The sequence below is a fragment of the Pollicipes pollicipes genome, unplaced genomic scaffold (assembly GCF_011947565.3).
Source record: "Pollicipes pollicipes isolate AB1234 unplaced genomic scaffold, Ppol_2.1 Scaffold_3087;HRSCAF=3621_pilon_pilon_pilon, whole genome shotgun sequence".
Lineage (NCBI taxonomy): Eukaryota > Metazoa > Arthropoda > Thecostraca > Pollicipedomorpha > Pollicipedidae > Pollicipes > Pollicipes pollicipes.
In genome coordinates, this window is record NW_023596225.1 from 11,572,905 (window position 1) to 11,591,051 (window position 18,147).

Genomic DNA, 18,147 nt, shown 5'->3' on the forward strand with positions numbered 1-18,147 from the left:
GTGCATACGTACTCAGGTATGCAACTAATCAGTTCTTTTATAAAAGAGACCGGGGAGATGCCTGCGATCACAATCTTGCATCATCTATGAACCGTAGTTTGTCATCCTCCTCGCGACAGTTTCCTTGTAATTGCTAAATATGCCAGGCGCGCAAAATTGGACCCCAAGCTGAAATTAGGAGCCATATCAGCAAAAACCAACCAAGGCCTTGCTTTTTGCGCTGGTCGCCACGACGGTGGGTGATAATAGTGAACTTTAGATGGTGTCCGCTCTTGAAAAGCTGTGCAACCGATACTGAAAGGCAATTATGACGGAGGCGGTGATAACTACCAAGAAATACGTTGATTTTTTACGGGAAGGTGGAGACAGAGAAAGGTTTAAAAAAAACGACGCCAAAGAAATGCCCACGATAATGCCGCGTGGGTCACAAGCGAAGAAGGCGAGAATGGCTACGATTTTTCAAATTTTCTACTGCACCTGATTATTTAGACGCCTATTTTGAAGGGAGCTTAGAAAGTCTGAAATATGTTTTATGAGTTTAACAATCTGATCTGGTTGAATATTTTTACGCTCGTTTCAGCATATAGTTTAATTAGGCATCATTCAGGTGTTACTCCGACGTTCGACGGGAGTGGTTTTCCACGCGGCTTGATGCCAGTCTCCACCGTACATGACATTTCCACAGAGGCATTTTTTCTAGCGTCGAACTGCAGTCTAATCCTTTCTTAGAACTGGTTCCTCCTGATAATTTAAAATCGACCATTGAAGTCAAGAATGGTGCTCCTAATGATTGCATGGCATAACTGTCGAGAAATTGACTTCAGTTGGCGAGTCGTGCACCGGCAGTTCAATGTAATATTTTTTGGCTTGGGCCAGAAGTCGCCACTAGTCCTATGTCGTTTTAAACCACATAGCGACGACCTCACCAGCCTTGAAACAGGCTTGATCCCAAAATTTCGCAGATCCGAAAAAAAAACAGGATTTGCCTGCTGACATAGACAATGTCTTCGCCGTTCTCTCAAGCGGACAGCGCTTCTTGAAGATGAAGCATCTATTAACCGATGGAGCATGTGAGCAGGCGAACAAAAATCCCACGGCACGTAAAGGGAACACAAGCGAGGCATGCTATCAAGAGCATGGTGCTATCGAATGGAGTGCTTCTTATGCTAACAACAATATTGTGTGCAGTGCGATGAAGTATCCGTAGGCCTCAGCAGTCCCGTGGCTTAGCACACGGCTTTATGTAAGCGTAGGAACGAAGGCTGCTGACTACTGCAACTCTCAAGTGGTCTCATTAAAACACTGAAAGTGGTTTGTTGACGACGCGTTCGTGATTTGACAACGTGGTCGTCCAAAATTGGATTATTTTCTGAGGCACCTGAACAGCTGCTCGCCCATCGTACAGTTCACTATGTTGAACAGGGTAGAACACTCCTCTTCCTGGACGTAGAAGTGACAAGATTGGGAAATAAGCTAACATCGAAGGTCTGCAGGAAACCTACGTGATAAACATGCACATGAAGTATGACTCACCACGTGCTGTGCTGCGTGGTTACAGGCCGGCGAGGCTTGCAGAGAGCAAGCATCTCCAACATGTGCTTAGATATGAAAGACTATGGTTACATGAGAATTATGCTGCCAAACCTGTGTCCAAAATGAAGACAGTATAACGAACAGACAGACAGAGGAGCGAACGCATGCTAGCCTTCCGTAGACCAGCCTCCCGCACACCGAAGACGTCAGTGAGAGAATTAGCAGGGCAATAGTCACAGTTATTGGGGCTATAGCTCCATCCATCGGTAAAGTAGGACACAATTCCAGGCATTCTCTAAGGGAAAAGGTCGTCCTTGTAAAAGACCGCCCACGTGATGTACCACAACAGGGGCGTTTTGTCAGGCGGCACGCGAGTGTGACGCAGCCTACATCGGGGAAGCGGGTCTACCACAATGCGCCTGACTGACTGGACAGTGGGCTTCATTGACATATGGTCGAGGATAGGTCTCGCCACCGACGGATGGTCGTTGAAGTTCAGACCGATAAACCTTTGACCCACCGAAAGTCAATGCTTTTTAGCTAAAGAACCCGATTGGTCTCGACTGGTCAAAAGGGAATCATTGAAATTCAATACGTTGCGACCCCATCCCCGAATCAAGGCGTAGGCTCACTGAGCCCCTGTGGGACTGGACAGGTCTCGTATGTCCACTGAGCCCCTGTAGATGGCATTGTGTGAGTGCGTGGAAGCGTGTTTGAACTTTTTTCCGATTTAGTTTCCTATTGTTCATCGGCTTTTTCTGCCGTTTGAATCGACCTTTGTCGCCTGCTGTAAAGTTGTCCTTTTAAAGATAAATGCTTAACAATCAACGCACAATTATAGTCATGCCTCCCCCGGCTATTTTTTCGCCCGCTGACGTTGATGTTGGTCATATGAATATCGTGGAATGTGCTGAAAGATCCACTTGGGTATGTCATTTGTTACGATACTTGCTAAGCAACTTTTAAGGTAATTTTTAGGTGGTTTTTTGGATAGGCGCCGGCTTGGACAGCGCGAGCAAGTCCTGCTCTGCTGCGGCCATCTGTTCCCCAGCCGCGGCGAGAGCGGTTCACTCCGCTCTCGCTCTCGCTCTCGCCCGGCCCGGTCCGTGCGCGGCGCTCTCCGAGGTCGGGCCGGACCGCCTCTCAGACGGAGCTGGGACGGCCGCCGGACCCGGCCCGGGGCCGGCGCTTCACCACAGCAGCGCGCCTGGTCTGCATGCACGGTGGTGTCTGGAGCGGCCGGCGCTTCACCAGAGCAGCGCGCCTGACCTGCATGCACAGTGGTGTCTGGAGACGCTGTCGCAGCGCCCCATGCAAAGCGCGCGTGCTGGCTATAGATGTACTCAGGCGACGGGAAAGGCACTGCAATTGAGTAATTATTTCGATTTGTCATAACCTTTGGTTGTTAACGACTACTGGACTCATATCGAACACCATTCGGGCGAGGTAGCTGATGGGTGAGCCGGCTGTTGACAGGAGCCAGCCCACCCCTGGAGTCCCTCCTGCTGAGCCAGCTGAGCTGGACTCATCGAACACCATTCGGGCGAGGCAGCTGATGTCGTGAGCCGGCTGTTGACTGGAGCCAGCCCACGTCTGTAGTCCCTCCTGCTGAGCCAGTGGCGGGCCGATGATGGGGTGAGCCGGCTGTTGACAGGAGCCAGCCCACTTCTGGAGTCCCTCCTGCTGAGCCAGTGACGGGCGGATGATGGGGTGAGCCGGCTGTTGACAGGAGCCAGCCCACCTCTGGAGTCCCTGCTGCTGAGCCAGTGACGGGCCGATGATGGGGTGAGCTGGCTGTTGACTGGAGCCAACCCACCTCTGGAGTCCCTCCTGCTGAGCCAGTGACGGGCCAGCTCGGGTGTGACCCCGGGCCGGACCGGTCTCCGCGCGCCGCGCAGCAGTCACTGCACGCGGCCCCGTCACCAGAACGGCCGCCTATCCGAATGACCTGAGAAATGGGAACGAGCCGAGAACTGCTGGCGGCGGGACTACTGGAACACGAGAGAGTGTTCCGCGTAATTCCCACTCGCGGGGCAGTTGTTTGTATCTGACGGTCACCTGCGCTTCGTGAACTGCGATGGCTACTCTCTGTTGACACGCTCCCAGAATATGACTTACCATGCGTGATGTGCAGTGAATATGCGCAACCTTTTTGAGAGGATTGTTTCAAGGTCACCTAGACATCCATGACACCATAACATCGTTTATATCCTGCAATTTCATTGACCATGTGGCAATCAAGGCAAATACAAATATAGCTGTCAAGTCACTCATGTCTGGCGTTCATGAACACGATTTCCAGATGTAACGGTCGGCAATTGGCTCTCAATCGATGTTTTGTATATTTGGTAAACAGGGACATCGTGTTCACTAGGGTCTTTTCATTTAAAAGTATACTTATACTTGTGAGCGTATCCAATCATAGCTGATGCTTGCTTTATTATCTTCAAATTTGGAGCATTCCCCTAAAAAGCGGTAACGTTAGAGCTCGCTAAGTCTGTCATTCGGTGTTTGAGTGTTTGTCCTTTTTACCTTTTCGATGTAACTTGTACGTTTATCCCGTCTTACCCTATGCTTAGCGTACGTTGTTGAGCGTACGTTGTTGAGCGCGGCGCCAAACGTGGTGGAACACTCCCCACCACACGTTATCGGCACCCCACGCCTAAATCCTACCAGCCGTGTGCTATGTGGTGCATCGTAACATCCTTGACCCGTACCCCTGTTGAACCATGGTGTGTGTTTTTGCAGCCTTCTTACTCGCCGCGACGGTGATATTCACTGTCGCCATTACGTGTTACCATGCTGGCTCGTAGAATGCAGTGCAATACATTGTTCTGCATGATCCTCCACACGCGTGCCGGGGTCGTGCCGTGCCGGTGCCGGAGCCCTAAATACACCAGCATACCGTTTGCTGGTGGCGTATGCATTATGTGCGTAGAATTGCGGCTAAAGCCATGTTCTTTGAAAACTTGCAGGGTCCACAGTAATGCATTTGTTTCCAACAGCACAAGAATATTATGTAGGCATCTCGAACAGCAATCTAGCCATCATATAGTCAGTGGAGAGAAAACATCGACATGGATGCATTTGAGCAGTTGCGAGCCAATAACTCTGTACAGAGCTCGCGTGCTCTCTGCTCTTGCAAACGGGTTTGGTGTGGCGGAGGTCGACTTAATACCATATTTGTATCGCGCATATCCTGCCGAGTTTGACGTCACCAACGCCGTTGGAGGACGTGTGTGCATGACCACGAGGGTACACCTTCGTAACTGTTGCGGTAGGCGGGTGGGGGCAGGTGTGTGGGTACGGAGACAGTATGAAGGGCCTGTGCTATAATATTTCATCCAGGCGTTGAGCAGCGAGCCAAGCGAGCGATGACCTCGTGGGGTCTCGTGCTCTTTTATAACCAGCCGCCTTGCTCAGGGCCCAAAGCGCCATACCTGGGTCTGGTTAATGGCTCTCGGGTGATGTTTGTGGGGGCCTGTTGAATGATGCTTTCGACCCACAGTCGCAACACTGCCGCGCTGAATTCGGAGATGCGAGGTGTTGATTACGTGCACGATGACTTACCCCCGTTCTCTGCACGCTTCGCTGCCCGGACAAACTCATTAGATGTGAAACAGCTTGACTGTGTGATTCCTGCTGCTCCCACTTGCGAGAAAAGCTACGGGCTATGAATCGCGATACCGGGGGTGATCCATTGTGCGCTCCTATTTTGGAAGTTATAGTTCGTCCTCTGACCGCTAGGTGCCAGCAGGATGGTGGTAAGCTAATGTTGGCTTCCTCGGGCACAGTGTCTTTTTATTTTTATGGGGCCGCCCGCAAATTTCGCACGCATGGAGGAGTGAAGAGGTTGCAACCGAGCGTAACCGCTGCGCAACAAGGGGAAGAAAGTTGAACAGCGTAACGTAACGCTCAGGTGGGGTCTGCGAATCATACTGAAATCTTTGAATCGAAAAGTTGTTAGCGGCGTAAGTGTTGGAGGAGGTCGGTTGTTAATTGGCGTGACCATTGCGCAGCCTGGGGGAAACGGCTTTGAAAAGTTAAAATTGCATGACTGATTCGCGGGCGGCGTGTTGCGTGGGCGGCACGCGGTTTCCCAGTGTGGGTGTGTGCAATCTTCAGGAACCAGCTTTGAATGTGTCTCTGCTGGGCTGTAGTCCCCTGTCCATTTGGGAGCCCGAGTCCTTCGGACTAGGGACCCTGTCCCCCGTCCTTCGGATTAGGGCCCCTGTTCCCCAAATTTAAAAAGAAAGTGGACCAAACTCGTGGAGAAACCCGTTATCGGCGTATTCGGAGCGGGGGGGGGAGGGTTCGCAATTCTTTACTACTCATATCCCCCTCCAACTCATCCAACTCATTTTTAAGAGTTTGCCCATGTGTCTACGTTGCCTGCGAGGCTGCAGAGTCTGCCATCGGCTGGTGTTTTCGTAGCGCCACGCCCTGCTCCCCTGACGTGCCAGCCTGTCTCTGCCTCGTCCTGGCGCTATTCCCCAGCCTCTACTGGGCCGTACCACATTCCCGGGATGAGCTGCGTCGTCACGGTCAGATCCCGCTGCCCACGGGTCCAGCCCAATTAGTTCAGCGGCTCCAGCGCCGGGTTATATCACAGAACAGCCCCAATGACGGCAGCGTGTACGGGGCTGAGCCTGCTATGCGACGCTATGGTCAATCAGTTATTGGCTGGTCCATCGAGCCGTCCGCTGGCGCTGGGGCGCGTCAGTGTCGTCCCCCGTCTCCTGCTGCGATGACTTCACCCTCGAGCCACCGCTGGCACCTGCCGGCCAGTGGGCCTGCGGGGCCGGCCGCCGAGGCCGGGGACACCTCGGTCGCGATCTGTGACCCCTGGCACCTGCCTGCCGGAGGGTCTGCGGGGCCGGCCGCTGAGGCGGGGGGCACCTCGGTCGCGATCTGTGACCCCGGCCGGCTGCCGGCGGCCTTTGAAGCGAGTCACTGGCGGACGGAGGCGCGCGGCCCGGCAGCGACCGCCTTCTCCACGGCCACGGAACGCTTCGCGGGCGCGTGGCGCCGGCTCCACGAGAAGGCGGCCACCGAGCGCCGTCCACGCAGTGTAAGTGGCCCCGATCGCGCGTCTCGGTGGGGGGTAGGTGGACAGCGGAAGGTCCGCGCTCCGCGGAGAGGAGACTGCGGGAAGTTCGGAGTAACCTGAACGGTCATCATGTGGTGTCAGGGATCCCCAGCGTAAATCTCGGATTAGCTAAAGGCTAGGGGGGGGGGGGGGGGATGCTTGATAAATGGCCGCCCAACGGCTTGAGTGATATCTCTGTGTCAGCAGATTCTCGCCGTGCGGCACGGTAATGTTACATACATATTTTTTAAGGTTTTAGCTTGTTTGATGCTGTCAACGACAACTGGTCTTCAGCTAGAGCCACCATGCCACGTGCCATGTCAGAAACCCGCTTCACGAGGGTGTCTGCTGGATGTGAACGGCAAGTGCTGGACCACCCCGGATGTGCTGGTGTCGGATCTGGACCATGTGACGTTCCCTCACACCGGCATTGTGGGCCGGTCCAGGGGCGTGACCGCCGGGATCCACGCAGGGGCGTGACCGCCAGGATCCACGCGGGGGCGTGACTGCCGGGATCCATGCAGGGGCCCGGAATCCATGCAGGGGCGTGACCGCCGGGATCCATGCAGGGGCGTGACCGCCGGAATCCATGCGGGGACGTGACCGCCGGAATCCATGCAGGGGCCCGGAATCCATACAGGGGTGTGACCGCCGGGATCCATGCAGGGGCGTGACCGCCGGAATCTGTGCAGCTTTGAACGATATATGGCGTTTATGAAATGCAAGAGAGCGGCCAATTTAGAGCCTGCTGGGCCTCAGCTGGCTCCAAGCCGGAAAATGGGATGGGGGTATTAGATGACGATCAGGCTATTGAAATCTGACCGGGCTGTTAGAAAATGTGGAAATTGATAACTGCTTCGAATGCGGCCTCCAGCCTGCTTGTCTTTTATGCTTGGGATTTGGCGGGCTATGTAAAGTAAAAACCAGGTCTTAGTGCCGGTGCGTACGCCGTCGCTTTGAGGCTCGAGATCACATGCACCAGTCATCTTCGGCCGCATTGCTTCGACCCTGGCCGGCGTTGGAAACTAGAATCGAACGGTGTTCCAAATTGAGCTGCGGCGTCGACATGACGGCGGAGTCTCGCCGTCAGTTGTTGCGGCCGTGCTCGGGGACGGTGGAATATCATCATATTGAACTGTAAAGTGTTGAAACTGCTAAATGAAAGTTGACCGAAAACTTAAAGAACTCCGGAGTGTGGACAACGAATAGCTGGGAGGAAACACTAATGTTTTCACACTCATCTGATACTACGGGGTGGCCGGACTGAGCTACACGGTGGCGAACGGTACGGTACCCAGTTTAACGCGCCACGACGCGTGCATCGCGGCGGAGTCGGGTCAGCGCACCGATCGAGCCCCGCCTGGCGAGGGGCCACGGAGAGGGCCTGCTTGGGCGGGTAGCCGAGCGAGCCCCGCCTGGCGGGGGACCTCGGAGAGGGCCTGCATGGGGGCGCAGCCGAGCGAGCCCCGCCTAGCGGGGGACCTCGGAGAGGGCCTGCATGGGGGCGCAGCCGAGCGAGCCCCGCCTGGCGGGGGACCTCGGAGAGGGCCTGCATGGGGGCGCAGCCGAGCGAGCCCCGCCTGGCGGGGGACCTCGGAGAGGGCCTGCATGGGGGCGCAGCCGAGCGAGCCCCGCCTGGCGGGGGACCTCGGAGAGGGCCTGCATGGGGGCGCAGCCGAGCGAGCCCAGCCTAGCGGGGGCCTCGGAGAGGGCCTGCATGGGGGCGCAGCCGAGCGAGCCCCGCCTGGCGGGGGACCTCGGAGAGGGCCTGCATGGGGGCGCAGCCGAGCGAGCCCAGCCTAGCGGGGGCCTCGGAGAGGGCCTGCATGGGGGCGCAGCCGAGCGAGCCCCGCCTGGCGGGGGACCTCGGAGAGGGCCTGCATGGGGGCGCAGCCGAGCGAGCCCGCCTGGCGGGGGACCTCGGAGAGGGCCTGCATGGGGGCGCAGCCGAGCGAGCCCCGCCTGGCGGGGGACCTCGGAGAGGGCCTGCATGGGGGCGCAGCCGAGCGAGCCCAGCCTAGCGGGGGACCTCGGAGAGGGCCTGCATGGGGGCGCAGCCGAGCGAGCCCCGCCTAGCGGGGGCCTCGGAGAGGGCCTGGATGGGCGCGCAGCCGAGCGCGGTCCGGCTGCGGTACCCCGAACACTGTCGGCAGGCACGTTTCTGGTCGCGCTGGTGAGCACCGCGCGGCGGCCTCCGTCTCGGGAGAGTGGAGCCGTGACCGATGACACTGTGTGCCGAGCGCGCCTGCTGCGTTGTCTGCTCCCACGCCACTGATTGGCCAGTGGGGCGGGGCCCGCGAACGCGTGAGCTCCGCCGGGATCAGCGGGGCCGCGCGGTGCTCAGAACACGCGCCGGATCAGCTCCGGTACATCTGGCGCCGGCTGATGTATGGGCGCGTGGGAGCGCGTGTAATGTCGCAGGTGTGCTGCATGTATTAAGTGCTTGTGACTTACGTTAGCCGGGCGATGCGCTCGGCTAGCGTTCGTAAAGGCCATCAGTGATTACTGACCACGGTTGCGGATGTTGTTGCTGTCGATATTTGGCAATTATTTTCTTGCGCCACACTTAGCATGGGACTGCTCAAACGTCTCGTCGTCAGTGACAGTGACATGACAGATGCGTGATTTGCTGGCGGGATTGTGGGTATGTGTCAGCTGTTTGAAAGGTCACCACTGGTGCTGACGGCCCTGTCAGTTGGTCAGCACTGATCAGCCTGCAGAACGGACTTGAAGCCAGCCAGGCTTTGCTCTGGCGCTGTGACGGCTTTCATTATGAAGATCTGTGGCAAAATGCCCTGATATCAGCAAGGTTCAGGGTCGTCAAATTGAACAATACGGCACACATCCGTTGCTGCTTTATTCCGACTGCCGGCACCGTGATACCCAAACCTAACGTCTCTAGTTCGGACGCGCTCCGCTCCTATCCGACATGACCAGAGCGCGCTCAACATTGCTTCAGCCCCCATCAGGTAGCTGGCACGGCTCCGGCTTGGTACACGCTGAACTGCGGCGGCGATGCTGCATCATGCGATGGCTCCGCCGCAAGCGCCGCTCTCCGGTCACAGCGCCAGCACCCGGCGTGTCAGGTTACCAGCCCTGTGGGCTGGGGCGTCTCTGCCGGCTGTCGCTCCCGCCCAGGCCCCCCCCCCCCCCCCGCCTCCATTCCGCCCGAGCCCCCCGAACCCGCCCGGGCCGCCGTCGTGACGCGAGGCTCCGTCCCAGACAGGCATCGCTGCTGACCGCTAGCATGTGGTCCGGCGGGGTGACAAACCGCCTTGCCCCCACCCCCCCCCCCCCCCACCCCCCGGACGCCACAAGGCAGCGGTGGCCGCCCGACAGCTGCCGTCCGCGCCTCTGTGTCCATCCCTGGTGGCCGCCCGACAGCTGCCGTCCGCGCTGCTGTGTCCGTCCCTGGTGGCCGCCCGACAGCTGCCGTCCGCGCTGCTGTGTCCGTCCCTGGTGGCCGCCCGACAGCTGCCGTCCGCGCTGCTGTGTCCGTCCTCGGTGGTCATGCCACAACGTTGGCTGCTGGTGGGGTCGACAGGCAGTCATTTGATGCAGACAGACCGGTTCGGTCGGGCCAGGTCGGCCATGGCGCCACGCCAATCCGGCAGGGTGCTCGGGGATGCGGACGGAAAGGGTGCTTGACACGGCTGTTAACTGTTGGTCAACGGCAAACGACCTGATCAAATACATGGTTCAAGGAGGCGTGGCTGAGTGTCGTCTGGAGACAAGGGACCATTAAACATCGCCAGTCTCGCCAGTACGCAGGAACATGAACTGCGCGCTGAGCGCTGTTGTGGCGGTGCACGGAGGAAGGGGGGGGGGGGGGGGAAGGGGCGATACCACTGCATCTCGATACCACAGACGATGCGCAGAAACATAAACTGTGCGCTGAGCGCTGTTGTAGCGCTGCACGGAGGAAAGGATATTTGGATCATTTAATACTTGAAAATCATTTCAGGGCTGTCTGTTATAGGTGACGTGTCTAATCCATTTCAGGGCTGTCTATTATAGTTGACGTGTCTAGTTCATTTCAGGGCTGTCTGTTATAGTTGACGTGTCTAGTCGGTTGAAGCAGGATCAAATCGTAATTTTGCCGTCTCATCGCAACTCTTCATCCAGCTGAACTCCGCATACGCATGAAGTCAAAGCTTAACGCCCTTTCTTCCCAGTGGGCCATGCAAGGCCACCCGAGTCATTTGATAACCTTCCTTGACCTGTATGCTGCACTTGATGCCTTCCATGTACGACGATGCTCTGTGCCCACCGCGAAATGTTACGCACAGTTTGGCTGTTTTTTATTTAGACTTGACGTTACGTGGTCTTCCAGATGCATGACGGGAGCGTCACCTTTAACATGCTGTAGTCGTGACGGGTCATGTAACAGCTCTGTGCGCTGACTAAAGCTGATAAGGTTCAACTCTAGACACCACCAAAACCACTAACACGACTGGTGTACACCTGCAGAAATGCATGGCGTATGGCCGATTTTCCACGCAGCCGTGCAGACCTGCGACGGAAGGGTCATGGTTGGGTGACCTGCCATGGTATGAGCCAGGAGTCGGAAGGCGAGTGTAAAAGGCTGGAAGCGTACCTGAGCAAAGTATGGTCGTAATTCACAGAACGGTTCGGTAGATACTGTCGAAAAACGGGAAGGGTGCAATAACAAGTCTAGGGAGAGGGGGAGGGGGGGACGAAACAGGGTTGGTCTAAATCTGGTTCAAAACGGCGGTTACTGTTGACCCTGGTCACCCTTCCCCCGCCTGTGCTAAACAAAATATTGCTCAAAACTACATATACTGCAATTACACATATGCCAAACTGCTGTGGCACAGTCCTCAAAGCTAAACAAAACAAAACTAGAAGCATGATGGGCGTATAAACGACATATTAACAGTGTATTGATTGACGCCCATTTCTCCATGCGTCCGCCGGGCACGCCTGACTGATTATGTAGTCTGCCCAACCAGTGTCGTATCTGAGGCGTTGGTTGTGCATGCTAACCTGTTAAACCAGCCCAGTCCCTTGAAAGATAGATAATTTATCGTCTGCACCTTGGAAGCGTTCCCAGACATGCTCTATCGAAACGTGACGTCATGCTGACAACACAAGAATGAACGGGGCTGCACGCCCTGTGTCGTCTGATCCGGAGAGCTTTACAGCTGGGTGTGGGCTTTTCGGACGATATCCGATGTATGATAATGATAACTCCAATCAACCGCGATATGTCGCAGAGCTATGACCTCCCGGACGGTGAGACGTATGCTTGCCTAGCTGTAAACTGCGATGTTGCAGTGGGCCCCAGTCATCTCGCCGTGGCCGAGCATTTGCACCTACGCGAGTGGCAGATACAGCCACGTGGACCTTGATAACTGTTATGTTGGCGTTTACAATATATATATATATATATATATATATATATATATATATATATATACACGGGCCTAAGCTCTATTTTACACGGGAAATGTGCCAAAGACTATGCTTCATGCTCAGGTGATATATGCATGTATGCATTTCGAGAACATCCCTGACATGTCCTTTGAGGGTCTAATCTACCAAGGTGTAGTTTGACCTAGCAAGGTCATGCTGTACGTTATGCGGCGTGACTGTTTACGTAGTTGGTGATTTAAAATGCACCGTTCTTATTTGATCTTAGTCCGGTGTGTCCTAGTCTGCCGGTGCCCTGGCTGAGGAGCGGTGATGGCGTGATCTCCACCCACCCGACTTGCACGCTCGGCCGGTTAATACACGAGTCTGCTGGCCTGCTGACCAAACACCGGCGGCCGGTCCGGGGCTGACCTGGCCCGTGCTGACCTGTTGACCTGCTGACTGGGCACCGGCAGCCGGTCCGGGGCTGACCCGTCTCATCCTGACTAGTCACCCCCCCCCCCCCCTCCGCCACGCTTTCGTGACTGATGGCAGTGGCTGGGCGGTGGTGCCCTGCGGTCTTGCCGAGGGGTGTGGAGGGGCCATCCTGGCGCCGAGGGCAGGCCCATCTAAATGTGATGTAGATGTGCCGTTTGTCATTCCCTGTGTGTAATATGCGTTGATGACGTGTTCTGCTGTTTGTGCCGACTGGAAGATTTAATCGAGAATGCTGGAAATGTTGTTTCGACAGCTTGCCGCTGTTTGGTTATATAGCAGTGTTACTAATCCGGCCAGGGCTTCAGTATTTCATTCAATTCTTTATTTATTCCTTCAGCGCTGTAACACGATCTGCCCACGCTACTCAGCTCAGCTCTTCTGATTGTGTGCTCCCCGCTCTGCAGGCCTTGCACGCCTGCAGTTTTCACACTTCCGGCCATCACGCGGGGCGCAGGATGGCCATGCCAGGCACGCCCCCGAGCTGCCGTAGCTCGCTGACCTTACCGTGCTCGGCAGGATGCTCGGGTGGCGAGCCGAAACCGGAACCGCTACCGTAGCCGCTCCCTGTCAGCGTCCTCCAACGACAGCTACAGTTCAGGTAAGCGGCCGTAGCCACTCCCTGTCAGCGTCCCCCAACGACAGCTACAGTTCAGGTAAGCGGCCGTAGCCGCTCCCTGTCAGCGTCCTCCAACGAGAGTTACAGTTCAGGTAAGCGGCCGTAGCCGCTCCCTGTCAGCGTCCTCCAACGACAGCTACAGTTCAGGTAAGCGGCCGTAGCCGCTCCCTGTCAGCGTCCTCCAACGACAGCTACAGTTTAGGTAAGCGGCCGTAGCCGCTCCCTGTCAGCGGCCCCCAGCGACAGCTACAGTTCAGGTAAGCGGCCGTAGCCGCTCCCTGTCAGCGTCCTCCAACGACAGCTACAGTTCAGGTAAGCGGCCGTTCAACGCCGCTCCGTTAACGCCGTTCAAGTTCTGCCATTTCATTGGCCACGCGCCAGTCAAGAACAAGAAAATGTAATCGCCGAGTCGCTCATATCTGGCGTTCGTAAGGACGATTTCAAGATATGACTGATCAATTTGCTCTCAATCAGTGTTTCAGGGTATGATGGCAATCAAGCAATGACGTTTTGAGGGGCATATTTACTTAACCGAGAAATGGTGCCGTCTAGAGCAGCCTTTTCCACCTAAAAGTATACAAGTAGTTACCAGTGAGCTTATTTCATCATATCTGGCGCTTGACGTGAAACATTTCCTTTAAATATCCATGATGCAAATCCAGTGTCGGTCGTTGGGCCTTGCGTGGAAAGTTTGTGGATTCGTTTCATGGTAACGGCTGTTGTGGGTGTCAAACTTCAAATGAGGGGTGCGCTGGACCGAGCTGATTCCATTTATTCAGGAAGAGGCCCACCGTTGGTACAAACCCGGCAGACGTGACTAACCTCACTCAGAATGCGCACTCAAAAGCAGCTTGCCCGTCCAGTCGGGTCATGTGGAAGAGCGTGCACGCCTAGCCACCATGTGTGGCGCACACGCAGGATCTCATCACAGTATAATCCTTTTGCGACTGTCACCCAGTGTGGTAACACGCGTCAGAGAACAGCGACGAGGACCGTGCAGCAATGACACGCAGCGGGAGGGCGCGGCGGCAAGCTGATGGATCTGACGGGATCTCGCTGGATCGAGTTCATCAAAGCACGCTGGGGCTGCGGGCGGCGGAAGTTGTCCAGATCCCATCGGAAGTTGAAGGTTTCCGGAGAATGCTGTACCGTGGCGTGGTACTCGTTGTGTCGATGGTTCAGCTAAAGAAGATAAAACGGGTAGCTAACGACCGAATCGCAGGCAGTCTAGTTGAGTTGTAGCTGCGATTTGTTGAAGCCGTTGGGTACTGTACCGAGGGTCTAGCGTTCTGTGGCGGCTCACGACGGTGCGACATAAGCACAGCCCGCGGGCGCAGTCAGATGCATGTATGTACCGAGAGCTATGCCCCTCCCTCCCCCCCCCCCCCCCCCCAGGTCTCAAGGGCATGCCGAAGTGACCATTTCGCGGTGGGGACTTTCATGACGCAGCGGCCCCGACTGAGCGCACTCCCACCACGCCCACAGCACTGATACGGCGCCCGATGAGCTGGGCAGCGCCTCCTGCGCACTTACCGTCTGACTAAGCTGAGAGCGCTACTTCAGTGACGATAGGCGCATACGATGTGCGCCTTTTGTAAATGCACGTAACTGCGGCGACCCAGGAAGGGGCTTTCACAGTAAGTAGGACGAACAAGTCGTGGTGATTCCGGTGGATTGCTGGTCATGACTTAAACAAAGACTGTATTTTCTATTTTCAAAACGTTATACGTTTGGCGCTGACCGACGCGCCACTATACGATACATAAGCGCGGACGATCTGGCCATGTCCCCTAACCTCAAGCGGCAGTGGCAGCTGTCACAGGCCGCGGCGGCGGCTGTCACTGGCCGCGCTGGCAGAGCAGGCTGGAGTTCTTGCTGAGGTCCTTAGGTAGGTCGAAGCGCGCCTCCTTGGCGGCCAGGTAGGCGGCGCCGAGCGCCAGTGACCCGGTCAGCTGCAGCAGGGTAAACGAGCTCTGGTGGGGCGTCACCTCGTCGACGAACGCCTGTCGCATCAGCGGCCACGAGTTGAACACGCCGCCGACGGCGACGATACGCAGGCCACCGGGCTGCCGCAGCAGCGCGGGCGCGGCGCGCGGCAGCAGCGCCACGATGAAGCGGCCCAGCCAGCGGCCGGCGTCGGCAAACAGCTGCCGACAGAGCGGATCGCCGGCCTTCGCCGCGCCCGCCAGGTGGCGGCACAGGCCGGCGAAGTGCGCCTTCGAGAAACTCGTGTAGGCGTGCTCCAGCAGGCCGAACCGGTCGCTGATCTCGAAGTAGTCGAAGATGCAGCGTCGCATCGTGTCTGAGCTGTGCGGCGGCGTACGCACGTGGTCCTCCTCCTCGATCAGCGCTTTGATGGCGCGGTAGGCGATCCACCAGGCGCTGGCCTTCTCGCCGAGCATGTAGGACCAGCCGCCGCAGCGGTGCACGCTGCCGTCCGGGTTGAGCAGCAGGCTGTTGGAGCCGGTACCGGAGATGAGGCACACGCCGCCGCCGTCCAGCGCCGTGGCCATGATGCCGGCCGTGTCGCTGCAGACGACGCAGCAGTCGGTGAGGCCCGGGTGCAGTGCCATCAGCCGGCCGCGCAGCTCGCGCACCGTCTCCTCCGCCTCGCATCCACTGGAGCTGATGCCCAGGCCGCGCAGACGCGTGTCGGTCGGCACGCCGGCGTCGCGTAGCGCGTCGTGCACCAGCTGGCGGAAGCGGCCGATCGTCTCGTCCAGGCCCTCCAGGTAGAGGTTGGTGCCGGGCCCGTGCGTCGTGCCCACCAGCGCGCCGCCGCCGTCCAGCACGTGCGCCACTGAGTGACTGCCGCCGCCCTCGATGCCGACGAAGTACGTGGAGCTGGAGGCCATGACTGCGCTCCGGAGGAGAGGGCCGAGCTCGTGCGCCGCCGACGGCCGCCAGACACTGCGGCCCGGCCGGCCGGGGCTCGACCGGCGCGCACCCAGCCACGTCACCCGGCCGCTGACGTCACCAGAGTCGGCGTCGAGAGCTGGGCGAGGGGCAGGGACTGGTGATTCACGGGAGCTCTGACCAGGGCACTGGTTTGGGATGTGTGGCTTACCCACAGGGGCGTATAGGAAGGGAGACGGGGGAGGGGAGGGGAACTGGCCCCGCTTTTTTGGCGATTGTTTGCTGTTTATCCATGATGCAGCGTGATGATGATGAAATGGTTTAACTGGAAGAAGAGTTTGTCTGTAGATCCTCTCCTCCCCTTTCCCTCGATGTTCCTACGTCTGTTGTCAGCGATGCCCACGGCGCTCATATAGCAAACCGGTGTGCTGCGCTCGTCTGTCTGATCTGCCGGGGTGCGGTATGCTCAGAATATGCCAGCCGCCGTCGCGTCTGATCCTTCGCTGCCTAAATTGACGGTTGATGTGGTGCTGTTGTGTACAGGCTAGTGACCTCATGTTCGCGCCATCTGTCCCCATCTGACACATACAGTATGCGTTTGAGATGTGATCTGTCGACCGCTATATTTAATTGCAAAGTGATCCAGACGTCCTGAATAGTTCAGCCTTCAAATGTTCGAGTATTTTGAGTGTTTTAAGATGCTGCATTTTTGTAATTAACAAATATTTGACAAAATGGTTCCGCTCGTTGCCTTAAAATGTTAGCCTGTCAAGGCACAAGACGTAGATATTGATGACGATGTGGAGATTACCAGCATTCCTAACTGTCACATCCCACTCAAGGCTGCCAACGTTTTTAGGCCGTCAATGCGTTATGATAACTTGACAATGCTGAACCCCATTTAATCAGGGATAAGAACATGTTGCAGTCGATTCGGCCCCAGCCGCAAGCACTCGTCAGCGATCGATACCGGCAGCGACAGCTCTTGCCCCACCCGTTATTTGTGGCCCTCTAAATCCACTGTGACGGCCGCTCAGCGCCGTTCGACTGCTTGGGGGTGGAAGGTGGGGAAGGGTGGTTATCAGAGGATCGAAGGTCCACGGGCGGGCGGATCAGAAGCGGCAGAGCCGGGCTGATGATGATTGCGATAGCGCCACAATCTCGGGGCGTGAAGCCATCTGTTTGCGAGTACTTTTGTCGGAAGGCTTCCCCCGCTAAGTGCACGAGCGTTATCGTTCCCGGCACTGCGCGGCTCCGCTGCCAGACTTCGGCGTGGCTTTCGCCCGTCCCTGTGGCGCTGCCGGAAGAGACCTCTCCTGGTGAACGCCGTTGTCTGATGCAATGCGGTGTGTCCCAGGCGAGCTCGTGGACTGGCGCCGGGGGGCGGTTCGGGGAATCCGCTAGCGGCGTCGCCGCGTGGCCCGCGCGCCGCCGCTAAAGCCACCCGCTGACAGGCGGTTCGTCCCAGGCGAGCTCGCGGGCTGGCGCCGGCGTGCGGTTGTCCCAGGCGAGCTCGTAGGGTGGCGCCGACGTGCGGTGCTTTCCGGGCGAGCTCGTGGGGTGGCGCCGACGTGCGGCACGTCCCAGGCGAGCTCGCAGACTGGCGCCGGGGGGCGGTTCGGGGAATCCGCTAGCGGCGTCGCCGCGTGGCCCGCGCGCCGCCGCTAAAGCCGCCCGCTGACGGGCGGGACGTGCCAGAGACGCGAGCTGTGCCTGCGACGAAGTGCCTCCTTAATAAAAGCGCGTGGCGCACTGTCACGCAGACGTGTAAAACTGAAGTGAAGGATTTCGTCGCTTAAAAATGACCATGCGATGCCCGTCAAAGTACAGCATCCTGTGGGACACCCCTAGACCTTCCGACGGAGTACAGGTCCTGAGCGGATTGGCCCGGTCAAGACTTGTCCCAAGTCGATTTTGTGGAGAACGAGACGGGAAAGGCGATTGTTAGCAGGGCCTTCTCCACACCAGCCGATGCAGGCCACGGAATTGTGGTGTTTAAACATGTGGTGCGAAGCACTTAATACTGTATCGGCTGCCGTGGTGTGGCCGTAAATGTTGCCGAAGTGGATTGCCACTATAATCATTACAGCATGTGAAGGTAAATTGTCATCCCATAAGGCACGCTGTTGAGGATAAAACTTGGCAGAAAGATGACACCGCCGAGAGCGGACGTCCGGCAGCC

General features: G+C 57.3%; 2 protein-coding genes across 3 annotated transcripts in view; one reads left to right on the forward strand and one right to left on the reverse strand.

Moving 5' to 3' along the window:
- LOC119090437 (adenosylhomocysteinase-like 1) overlaps nt 1-18,147 on the forward strand; it is a 90,220-nt gene that overhangs the window by 19,163 nt on the left and 52,910 nt on the right. For both annotated transcript variants that reach the window (XM_037213241.1, XM_037213242.1), the window contains exon 3: nt 13,010-13,091. In XM_037213241.1, the coding sequence (XP_037069136.1) occupies nt 13,010-13,091 (82 nt within the window). The remainder of the gene's footprint in view (nt 1-13,009; nt 13,092-18,147) is intronic.
- Nucleotides 14,530-16,066, reverse strand: LOC119090438 (N-acetyl-D-glucosamine kinase). The gene has a single exon (XM_037213245.1). It carries the CDS (start codon nt 15,962-15,964, stop codon nt 14,948-14,950), a length of 1,017 nt encoding a protein of 338 aa, XP_037069140.1. The 5' UTR covers nt 15,965-16,066; the 3' UTR covers nt 14,530-14,947.